The sequence below is a fragment of the Saccostrea echinata genome, unplaced genomic scaffold, assembly GCF_033153115.1.
Source record: "Saccostrea echinata isolate AGI-Se365-2 ecotype Australia unplaced genomic scaffold, CSIRO_AGI_Sech_v1 ptg000019l, whole genome shotgun sequence".
In the NCBI taxonomy this organism is placed as follows: domain Eukaryota; kingdom Metazoa; phylum Mollusca; class Bivalvia; order Ostreida; family Ostreidae; genus Saccostrea; species Saccostrea echinata.
The window spans coordinates 1,971,884-1,983,513 of NW_026889768.1; the positions used below are offsets into that span (position 1 = coordinate 1,971,884).

General features: G+C 35.1%; 1 protein-coding gene across 1 annotated transcript; it reads left to right on the top strand.

The window, feature by feature from the left end:
* The first annotated feature begins 4 nt into the window (after positions 1 to 4).
* LOC133189550 (trifunctional enzyme subunit beta, mitochondrial-like) lies at positions 5 to 11,630 on the top strand. Its single transcript, XM_061324912.1, has 15 exons — positions 5 to 135; positions 1,303 to 1,347; positions 2,399 to 2,519; positions 2,846 to 2,877; positions 3,744 to 3,811; positions 3,942 to 4,029; positions 6,590 to 6,780; positions 7,056 to 7,148; positions 7,238 to 7,325; positions 7,509 to 7,633; positions 7,832 to 7,959; positions 9,309 to 9,396; positions 10,812 to 10,886; positions 10,973 to 11,137; positions 11,335 to 11,630. The coding sequence occupies exons 1-15, from the start codon at positions 75 to 77 to the stop codon at positions 11,371 to 11,373; spliced, it is 1,407 nt and encodes a 468-aa protein (XP_061180896.1). The 5' UTR covers positions 5 to 74; the 3' UTR covers positions 11,374 to 11,630.

Consider the following 11,630-nt stretch of genomic DNA (forward strand, 5'->3'; position numbering starts at 1 on the left):
AAACCTAGATTAGGGTCCAAAGAGCAAGCAAACGGACGACATCAACAAATTGAGTGAGGACGGTTGGAAGAATAATGGCAAGTCCCGTTTTAACAGCTGTGAAGTATGCAAATGCCACAAGGTGCATTTTCAGAGGTAAAATTTTTATTGTAAATATATCGAGTTAAATTTGTGTTAATTTAGTTAGATAAATGGAAACCATGGCATTGGTAGAATTTGACTTTGAAGAGTGGTCAATGTTCAACATAAGTAGAGTATTCTCCATACCATTACTTCATTAACCGCAGTTGATAAATCTGGATAGAAGAACATGATGTGTTCAGATGTTTTTGTTTTAATTTTTCAACCAAATTAGGAAAACAGTGCAAGCCAGGTGTGTGGGATCAAAATTTATTCAGTATGGGAACTAAGTAGAAGGTTCTATCGTTAAAATGATACATGTCCTACGGACCTGGTGAGGGCCTGTCCTGATACACAGTTAGAATATTCTAACTATATGGGAACAAAATAGTCCGAAATATCTGACGTTTCCAGGCGTTTTCATGATTTTGATATTTGAAGTGCCAAGAAAACGTCAGAAACGGTGCCATTATGAAAAGTGGAAATTCATCGCCTCACAGGAGGCAGCATTCTTGGGTTGATTTTCGATACATGCAAACTGAATTTAATATCTAACTCGTATGTTTTCAACAGTACAATGCTTCTAGTACTTACCAATATCGCTTTTATTGTTCTTTTGTAATATAAAGTGTCTGGTGAAAATTTTATATCAAACTGTCGAGGTAAGCTTTGATTTCTTGCATTTTGAAATCTTGTGAGACTTGAATCAAAATGTGGAGTGATATTTTCTTTGAAGCAATATTGGCAAGAACTAGAAGCATTGTGCTGTTAATAAGTTAGGAGTTTGACATTTAATTCAATTTGCAGGCATCGAAAATTGAGTTCAGTTTGGGGCACTGAAATTTCCACTTTTCGTAATGGCACCTGGCACATCAGGTATCAAAATTGTGAAAAACACCTGGAAAATGTCAGATATTTCGCACTAAGAACAAACCAGCATTGTGGTGACAATTTTTTGCTTTTTTTTTTTTATACATGTATATACTTTGCACTGTGTCTTTTGAGAAGAAAATAAATTGGCATGGTAGTTGTGATGAGAAGACAAAACCTGTTCATTGACACCCCCCCCCCCCTAAAAAAATGAGAGAAAAAAGAATAGGGGGAAAGACAATAACAATTGCCTTGTTTCTTGTTCACAGTGAAGTCACTGTAGTTTGTTCAGACTTTGACTCTTTTTTTCAGATGCAGTTAGATGTGTCAGCACCACTTCTTCTCTACAGTCTCCCCGTAAGTCATATTTTTAATTGGAATGCCTTTAGTTAATTAAATTGGAAAGTATTTCTGTGTGTGTTAATCCTTTGATGAATTGAGACCTTTTATGTTATCCTGAATTATAATTTTAATGGGGATTGGGTACAAATTAAACAGATTTTGATTTGGGGATAATAAAGACCCAAAACCTCGTATTTTCTTCTTTTAAAATTAAAATTGCCTGCAGTGATACTGTATTTTTGTATTTTTTTTTCTGGGAAAAATCTATGATGATACCAGGGCCAGAACTTTTGAAATCTCTTTTAATCATCTGTGCTTTTGATACTTATCATGACTCACATAAAACCCTGACCTTTGACTTCCAAGTCAATTTCTTAGTCTTTTTGCAAGGAAGCTAGTCAGGGCCATTACTTTTTTTCTTATCTTTGAACTTGGGCTTATGATATTTTTGTGTACAATCTTAAATTTATAATACAATATATGCCAGGACCTACATTTAAATTAACCTCTGACAGCGAAGTCACAGTAAATTTGTCATTTTTTAAGGCAAGAAAGCTTGTAGGGTTATTCCTTCTGTTTATCTTTTGGCTTAGGTTTACAGTGTACAACAGTGTATTTGACTTAGGTGTATCATTATTCAGATCTGATGTGATACTTGGCAGACAAAATTGTATACCCCACTGAGCTACCAAGAAAGCCATTGAAAATGCTACTGCCACTTTGTAATTCTCTAGAGTGCATCCGTTATCATTGTTTTCCTCATATACTAGTTTGTCCAAAACTTGATGAAGTCAACAATATTTTTTTATTGGCAAGCACAGTTGTCCAGATTTATGATATTTAATTCTGAATTTCATCTTAAAAAAAAAATTATGTGTCTTTGTCATTGTGACTTCCATTTAAATGGTTTGATAAATTAGAAGAAGGGGGCTAAGTGTATTAATATTACATTTTGTTGTATTTGTTCATTATTGTTACTTGTCAGTTTTTGTCATGTTCAATAGGTAAGATTTATATTTTTAAATAAAGGAAACAGGTTTGAATATTTTCTGCTGTACTTTTTTAGGGAGACCTAAAACTGGAGGGAGAAACATTGTCCTTATAGATGGAGTCCGTACACCTTTCCTCCAGTCCAGTACCACCTACAAAAACCTGATGCCTCATGATCTAGCCAGAACAGCTCTCAAGTTAGTACATGTAATTATGTCTGTTCAAGAAATTTCACTGAAAACAAAAATTAAAACTTTGTTACCTTTTTTGGAAAAGAAAATATCCTTTCAAATCAAGGTTTATCTAAAACTTATAGCAAATGGTGACATAGGTATGTAATTCCTTTGTTATATGTATATGCATAATGTTTTGGAATGAAATTTTGAAGAAAAAAATGATTGTTTTAACCATGCCCACTACAAGCAAGTTTTACATTATTTATTTTAAATCTGTTTTACCTATTAATTACGTGCACACACTAAGTTTATTGCAACAAAGAAAGGTTTCACACTATCTTTTTCAGAGGTTTACTGAAAAGAACAGCTGTTAACACAAGTAAGTTTATATCTATCTTTGATGAATGATATTAGGCCTATCAGAGTCAAAAAAAGTTAATTTTAACATTTTGGTACTTAATTAGTAATGGAGATTTTATGAATTGTAGACAAACACATAGATAAATTCTGTATTTATCATTTTGAATGTGTTGTTACATGTAGATAAATTCTATATTTATCATTATGAATTGTGTGGTTACACATACTAGATAAATTCTATATTTATCATAATGAACTGTGTGGTTACATGTAGATAAATTCTATATTTATCATTATGAATTGTGTGGTTACATGTAGATAAATTCTGTATGTATCATTATGAATTGTGTTGTTACATGTAGATAAATTCTATATTTATCATTATGAATTGTGTGGTTACATGTAGATAAATTCTGTATTTATCATTATGAATTGTGTGGTTACATGTAGATAAATTCTGTATTTATCATTATGAATTGTGTGGTTACATGTAGATAAATTCTATATTTATCATTATGAATTGTGTTGTTACATGTAGATAAATTCTATAATTATCATAATGAACTGTGTTGTTACATGTAGATAAATTCTGTATTTATCATTATGAATTGTGTTGTTACATGTAGATAAATTCTGTATTTATCATTGTGAATTGTGTTGTTACATGTAGATAAATTCTATATTTATCATTATGAATTGTGTTGTTACATGTAGATAAATTCTATAATTATCATTATAAACTGTGTTGTTACCTGTAGATAAATTCTATATTTATCATTATGAATTGTGTTGTTACATGTAGATAAATTCTGTACTTATCATTATGAACTGTGTTTTACATGTAGATAAATTCTGTATTTATCATTATGAATTGTGTTGTTACAGCTGATATTGAGTATGTAGTGATTGGAACGGTCATTCAGGAAGTCAACACCAGCAACATAGCTAGGGAGGTCTGTTCCAGTACAATTCTTCCATCAAATATTTGTATTAAGTAGATATTGTGGCTATTTTCATGAATGAAAGACATAGAATCTGTTTACAGTTCCCTCAGTACATGATATTTATTGGTTTTGATTACAGGCCTCTCTGGGGGCAGGATTTTCACAGAGGACACCAGCTCATACAGTGACCCAAGCCTGCATTTCTTCCAATCAAGCTATATCTACAGGCATGTAAACTAGGTTACTTTTAAAAATATACTGTACATATATATCATTGTACAGTCACTGTCTACCAGTTTGTAATCAGTGATTGTTGTTTTCTGTACATACATGTACATGTACATTTCAGATGATGCAAAATGTGCCATTACTGAACAGTTTTGTAGTGCATTTGACCAGACTATTTTTTAGGTCACCTGAGTCACTCAGGTGACCTATTGCTATCTGTTTTCATCCGTCAGTCGTAAACTTTTGAACATTTTCAGCTTCTTCTTTTGAACCACTGAACCAATTTCAACCAATTTTGGCATATAGCATCAATGGGTGAAGGGGTACAAAAATTGTGAATTTCATGGTCCCTGCCCACCTGGGGCCTGAGGGGTGGGGCTAAAACCATCAAAATTAGTGCTATCTTTAAAAATCTTCTTCTTTACTCCTGGACATCAAGCAGTCAAACTGTTGGCATGATTGTAATTAGCATTGAGCCCTCTACCAAAATTGTGAAATTCATGGCCCCAGGGTCAGGGGTTCTGGTGCTAGGGCGGGGCTATATAGATCATATAGTGAAAGTGCATTATTTCTTTGAAAATCTTCTTCTCTGCTCCTGGGTATTATTGAAACAAGCTGAATACATAGTTGTGATAAGCAAGGGTGATACTACCAAAATTGTGAAATTCATGGCCCCAGGGTCAGGGGTTCTGGTGCTAGGGTGGGGCTATATAGATCATGTAGTGAAAGTGCATTATTTCTTTGAAAATCTTCTTCTCTACTCTTGGGTATTATTTAAACAAATTAAATACATAGTTATGATAAGCAAGAATGACTCTACCAAAATTGTGAAATTCATAGCCCCAGGGTCAGGGGTTCTGGTGCTAGGGTGGGGCTATATGGATCATATAGTGAAAATGCATTATTTCTTTGAAAATCTTCTTCTCTACTCTTGGGTATTATTTAAACAAATTAAATACATTGTTATGATAAACAAGAGTGACTCTACCAAAACTGTGAAATTCATAGCCCCAGGGTCAGGGGTTCTGGTGCTAGGGTGGGGCTATATAGGTCATATAGTGAAAATGCATTATTTCTTTGAAAATCTTCTTCTCTACTCCTGGGTATTATTTAAACAAATTAAATATATATTTATGATAAGCAAGAATGACTCTGCCAAAATTGTGAAACTCATGGCCCCAGGGTCAGGGGTTCTGGTGCTAGGGTGGGGCTATGTAGATCATATAGTGAAAGTGCATTATTTCTTTGAAAATCTTCTTCTCTACTCCTGGGTATTATTTAAACAAATTAAATACATAATTATGATAAGCAAGAGTGCCTCTTCCAAAATTGTGAAATTCATGGCCCCAGGATCAAGGTTTCTGGTGCTAGGGTGGGGCTATATAGATCTTATAGTGAAAGTGCATTATTTCTTTGAAAATTCTCTTCTCTACTCTTGGGTATTATTTAAACAAATTAAATACATAGTTATGATAAGCAAGGATGCCTCTTCCAAAATTAAGAATTTCATGGCCCCTGGATCAGGAGTTCTGGTGTTAGGGCGGGGCTCTATTTATTATAGAGTGAAAATGCATTTATGTTTAAAAATCTTCTTCTCTGCTCCTGGGTATTATTTAAACAAACTAAGTAAATTGTTATGATGAGCAAGGATGCCTCTTCCAAAATTGTGAAATTCATGGCCCAAGGATCAGGGTTTCTGGTGTTAGGGTGGGGCTATATAGATCCTATAGTGAAGGTGAATTATTTATTTGATAATCTTCTTCTCTGCCCCTGGGTATTATTTTAACAAATTAAGTACATTGTTATGATACACAAGGATGCCTCTTCAAAAATTGTGAATTTCATGGCCCCAGGGTCAAGGGTTCTGGTGAAAAAAAGGGGGGGGGGGCTCTATTGATTATATAGTGAAAAAGCAAAATTTCCTTGAAAATATTCTTTTCTTCTCCTGGTTAAAAAGCAAAGAAGCTAAATGTATAGTTATGATGAGCAAGAATGCTTCTTCCAGAGTAGTGAATTGCATGACCCCTGGGTCAGATGTGCTGGTGTAAGGGTGGGGCTCTTGATAATATAGTGAAAATGCATTAATTCTATTAAATAATCCTGTCTGCTCTTAGTGTTAAGCAGATAAACAAAGTGATTACTTATGATGGGCAAACTTCTGGTCCCAGGGTGAGAGGCTCTGGTGTTTCTCGCTGGGGGAGGGGGGGGGGGGGCTCTATTGATAAGTTTGTTAATATACTGTATGGTGATAGTGATAAATGGGGAACAGATTAGAACCTAATTTATGAACTGTTAATTAATACTAGATTAATTATTTTGTTGATCCTGATCACCCTATTTTTCTTGCTTTTGGGTAACAAAGCTTCACCTTTCAGTTCATTTTATACTCTATGGATCCTCTAAATTGTTGCATTATACTCAGGTGACTGTTAAGGCCCTTGGGCCTCTTGTTTAAATTTAACAAACATTGTATTGTATATCTTATCAATCTTTTGCTATGGCACTGTAAATGCTGACAAAATGTCAATAAATAAGTGATAGTTTATTTCCTGATTTAAGGTGTTGGAATGATTGCCTCAGGACAGATGGATGCAGTGATAGCAGGAGGGGTGGAGTTTATGTCAGATGTACCGATCAGATGGGGGAGGAAGCTTAGGCAAATGGCTCTAAAAATGAACAGAACAAAGGGGGCCCAGGCTCAGCTGTCCCTCCTCATCAGAACACTGGCCACCAAACCCAATCTTCTGGAGGTTTGTAATACTCAGTCTTGTGGAATTTGTAATACTCTATCTTCTGGAGGTTTGTAATACCCCGTCTTCTGGAGGTTTGTAATATCCAATCTTCTGGAGGTTTGTAATTCTCTATCTTCTGGAGGTTTGTAATATCCAATCTTCTGGAATCCTTTTAAAAATGTTGTAGATTCCAATGTGTAAGTGGTCAAAATTCACAAAATTTATTTCATTTGAGAATCCATTTTATTTCATAGTTTATTTTTAATCAACAGTTTGTAACTGCCATTTTGTAGATTCCTGCTGTGGCTGAGTTCTCCACGGGTGAAGTCATGGGCCACTCAGCTGACAGACTATGCGCTGCCTTTGGAATCAGCAGAATTGAACAGGTTTGATCAGAAAATAATATACCACAGAATGCATTTGCAAAATTTCATACATATCTCTAGTAATTCACTTTATATACCATTATTATTAGGATGAGTATGCCTTGAGATCACACACCAAAGCTCACTGGGCATCAGAAAAAGGCCTGTTGTCTGATGTTATACCATACAAAGTGCCAGGTAATGGGATGCCAAACTGTTCAAAACATGTAATATGAAGTAGAAATTCATGTACATCACCATAAGAACATTATTAATACTGTTGAGCTATTTGGAGAAATATTCTGACTTGCTGGATGCTTTGCACGTAAAGGAAAGCGTTTCTAGTTCAGTGTGTTACAGTTTGATTATCAATATTGACAGGTGTTGCTGAAACAGTAGTAAAAGATAATGGCATCAGACCCTCATCAGTGGAGCAGATGAGTAAACTAAAGGCAGCTTTCATCAAGCCCCACGGAACAATTACAGCAGCCAATTCCTCCTTCCTGGTAAGTTTACAGGGCACCTGTCAACAGTGGCTCTTACCAAATACAGTTATGTTGGTTATATACAAATTAGTTTAAATTGAGCATAAAGAAGTGTCAAGAAATTTGATAGTACCGGTAATTACATGTGTAAGAGCCCAAGAGAGAACCATCAGCAAACTTCTGTACTGTACACAAGTCCATTTTTTTTCTTTTAACCAGACTGATGGAGCCTCAGCATGTTTGATAATGTCAGAAGAGAAGGCCTTACAGCTGGGATTTAAACCCAAGGCCTATCTTAGAGAGTTTGTATATGTGTCTCAAGACCCTAAAGATCAGCTCTTGCTGGGGTAAGAAACTAGTTTCCTTTCATTGTACAATTTGTTCTAAACAACCACATCCTACCTCAGCAAGAAACTAATTTAGATTGGAAAATACTTTTCTTTAACTAATATTTGATAAAGGATTTTTGGCTGTCATGCAAACAAAGACATGGAAAGTTGAGAAAGTAATATATTTATCAGTGATTCTTGGAAAGAAAATAGTATTATTGTATTATGCTTATTGCATAGATCAAAGAAATCATGTTTTTATGCCCCACCATGAATATGGTTGGGGCATATAGTGTTTGTCATGTCCGCCTTCCATTTTAGCTCTGTTCAAAGCTCAGTTTCAAAGAAACTATCCAAGATATTTTTATAAACTTCATATGCTGATAGATATTGATGAGAGCTATGCAACTGCATCAACATTTTTTGACCTTGACCTTTCATTTGACCTTGACCTCACTTTTCTTAAATTAGTGTTTAGCTCAGTTTTAAAGATACCATTCAAGATAGTGTAATCAAACTTCATAAGTTGATCTATACTGATGTAAGCTATTCAACTGCATCAACATTTTTTGACCTTGAACATTCCTTTGACCTTGACCTCACTTTACTTTAATTAGTGTTTAGCTCAGTTTTAATGAAATCATTCAAGATATTTTTATCAAACTTCATATGCTGATACATACTGATGAGAGCTTTTCAACTGCATCAATATTTTTGACCTTGACCTTTCCTTTGACCTTAACTTAATTTATTTTAAATTAGTGTTTAGCTCAGTTTTAAATAAACCATTCAAAATATTTTTATCAAACTTAAATATGCTGATACGTATTTGTGAGAAGTATTCAACTGCATCAAAACATTTGACCTTGAACTTTCCTGTGATCTTGACCTCACTTTTCTTAGATTTGCATTTTCCTTAATTTTAAAGAAATCATTTAAGATATATTTATGTAAGTTTATGCACATATACATAATTTGGCTAGAATTTATCATCTATATCCAACTTTTTAGATTTCAATTTCAATTTAAAGAAACTATTCAAGATATTCTCATCAAATTTCATACACTAATACAAATTTTCATGTTGCATTGCTAATATACCCTCGGCGGGGCATTCATGTCCTAGGGACATATTTCTAGTTTGAATGTTGTTTGAAATTTAAAAGCCTCCGCCTTAATAATTATTTCCTGACCTCAGAGGTTATACTGTAACATTCATGAAAATGTGTTCTTTATTTCTTGAAGAAATATTAACTGCTAAATTCAAATGATACATGTTCTTTTTCTCCGAGTTTAAAAGAGTACAACAGTTGGAGGTGCTTTATGTGTACTTATTGGTGTGTTTTAAACTGTCACATAAATTTCAGTCCAGCTTATGCAACCCCGAAAGTTTTAGAAAAGGCAGGACTGGCCATGTCTGACATTGATGTGTTTGAGTTCCATGAGGCATTTGCTGTGAGTACACATGAAGTTTACAATGTTCAAGTATATGATATACTTTTTAGCTCACCTCAGCTGAAAGCTCAAGTGAGCTTTTCTGATCACTCATTGTCTGTCCGTCCGTCCGTCTGTCTGTCTGTCTGTCCGTCTGTAAACTTTTCACATTTTCAACTTCTTCTCAAGAACCACTGGGCCAATTTTAAATAAACTTGGTACAAAGCATCCTTGGGTGAAAGGGAGTTTAAATTGTTTAAATAAAGGGCCAAGCCCCCTTTAAAGGGGAGATAATCAAGAAAAGACAAAAATTGGGTGGGGTCATTAAAAAAATCTTCTTCTCAAGAACCACTTGGCCAGAAAAGCTGAAACTTTGGTGGAAGCATCCTGGGGTAGTGTAGATTTCTAGATTGTTCAAATCATAACCCCCGGGGGTAGGGCGGGGCCACAATTGGGAATCCAAGTTTTACATTGAAATTTGTAGTAAAAAGCTTTAAAAATCTTCTTCTCAAGAACCACTGTGCCAGAAAAGCTGAAACTTATGTGGAAGCATTCTGGGGTAGTGTAGATTCTTCTAAATTGTTTGAATCATGACCCCAGGGAGTAGGGCAGGGCCACAATAGGGAATCCAAGTTTTACATTGAAATATGTAGTAAAAATTTTTAAAAATCTTCTTTTCAAGAACCACTGGGCCAGAAAAGCTGAAACTTATGTTGAAGCGTTCTGGGGTAGTGTAGATTCTAAATTGTTTGAATCATGACCCCAGGGAGTAGGGCGGGGCCACAATAGGGAATCCAAGTTTTACATTGAAATATGTAGTAAAATTTTTTAAAAATCTTCTTTTCAAGAACCACCGGGCCAGAAAAGCTGAAACTTATGTTGAAGCGTTCTGGGGTAGTGTAGATTCTAAATTGTTTGAATCATGACCCCAGGGAGTAGGGCGGGGCCACAATAGGGAATCCAAGTTTTACATTGAAATATGTAGTAAAAATTTGTAAAAATCTTCTTTTCAAGAACCACTTGGCCAGAAATGCTGAAACTTAAGTGGCAGCATCTTGTGGTAGTGTAGATTCTGAATTGTTTGAATCAAGACCCCAGGGAGTAGGGCGGGGCCACAAAAGGGAATCCAATTTTCACATTGAAATATGTAGTAAAAATCTTTAAAAATCTTCTCAGGAACCACTGGGCCAGAAAAGCTGAAACTTGAGTGGAAGCATCCTGGGGTAGTGTAGATTCTAATTGTTCAAATCATGACCCCTGGGGATAGGGTTGGGCCACAATAAGTCCTACAAGGGGGAAAATCAGGTGAAAAGGCCAAAGTAACTCAGGTGGGCATTGTGGCCCATGGGCCTCTTGTTTTGTTTTACCTGTGATTTTGTTGCTGGTGTGACACTTGGTATCCTTAGTTCACAGTTTTATTTTACTCTTTTTGACAGGGTCAGATTTTAGCGAACCTGAAGGCCATGGACTCCGACTACTTTGCTAAAAACCACATGAACAGATCTGAAAAGGTGGGTGTAACAATAGAAAAAAAAATTAGTAGTTTAATGCTTGTTTCATCTATTGCTATAGAGTTTTAACTTCGATTAAACTTCAGGTAGGGACCCCAGATCTGTCAAAGTTTAACCTTTGGGGAGGCTCCCTCTCAATTGGTCATCCCTTTGGTGCCACCGGGGTGAGACTGGTCACAACAGCAGCCAATAGACTTATTGATGAGGATGGACAGTTGGCCCTTGTAGCAGCTTGTGCAGCGGGGGGCATAGTAAGTGTGACTCTTATGTACTAGACATTGATGTATAAAGGAATTGGACGAAATTAAAATTTGGGAAATCTGATTACTAGTAATAGTTGCATCTTGGTATAAATTAGTGTTGATGTTACAACCCAGTGCATTTCATAACAAAGATATTCTTATTAAAACTTAAGAATTAAGTGTAAAAAGCATCTCTTTATTTACAGGGGCATGGAATGATTGTAGAAAGATATCCACAAAAGTGAAAATCTCTTTGATCAATGCAGATTGTGATATAAACTCTCATATGTTGGACTTCCTCTGGTGTGTTGTCTAGTGGAAGAACTACAGTGCATAATGTTAGCACTCTATTTGTACAGAATATCATTCTTGTATTTATTTCATTAAACATGACTCCATTCTACTTAGTATGTTCAGTTAAAAATATTTCTCATATTTGCAATGTTCATACATGTATTAAGGGATGTTTCATGGGTCTTATTAAAGCAAATCAATACAATCA

Bases quoted from the DNA above. Each gene is read 5' to 3' on its own strand.
- LOC133189550 (XM_061324912.1), top strand. From the start codon at position 75: ATGGCAAGTCCCGTTTTAACAGCTGTGAAGTATGCAAATGCCACAAGG. The intron at 1,348-2,398 runs GTAAGTCATATT...GTACTTTTTTAG, and splicing joins TTCTTCTCTACAGTCTCCCC to GGAGACCTAAAACTGGAGGG. The intron at 7,149-7,237 runs GTTTGATCAGAA...CATTATTATTAG, and splicing joins GAATCAGCAGAATTGAACAG to GATGAGTATGCCTTGAGATC.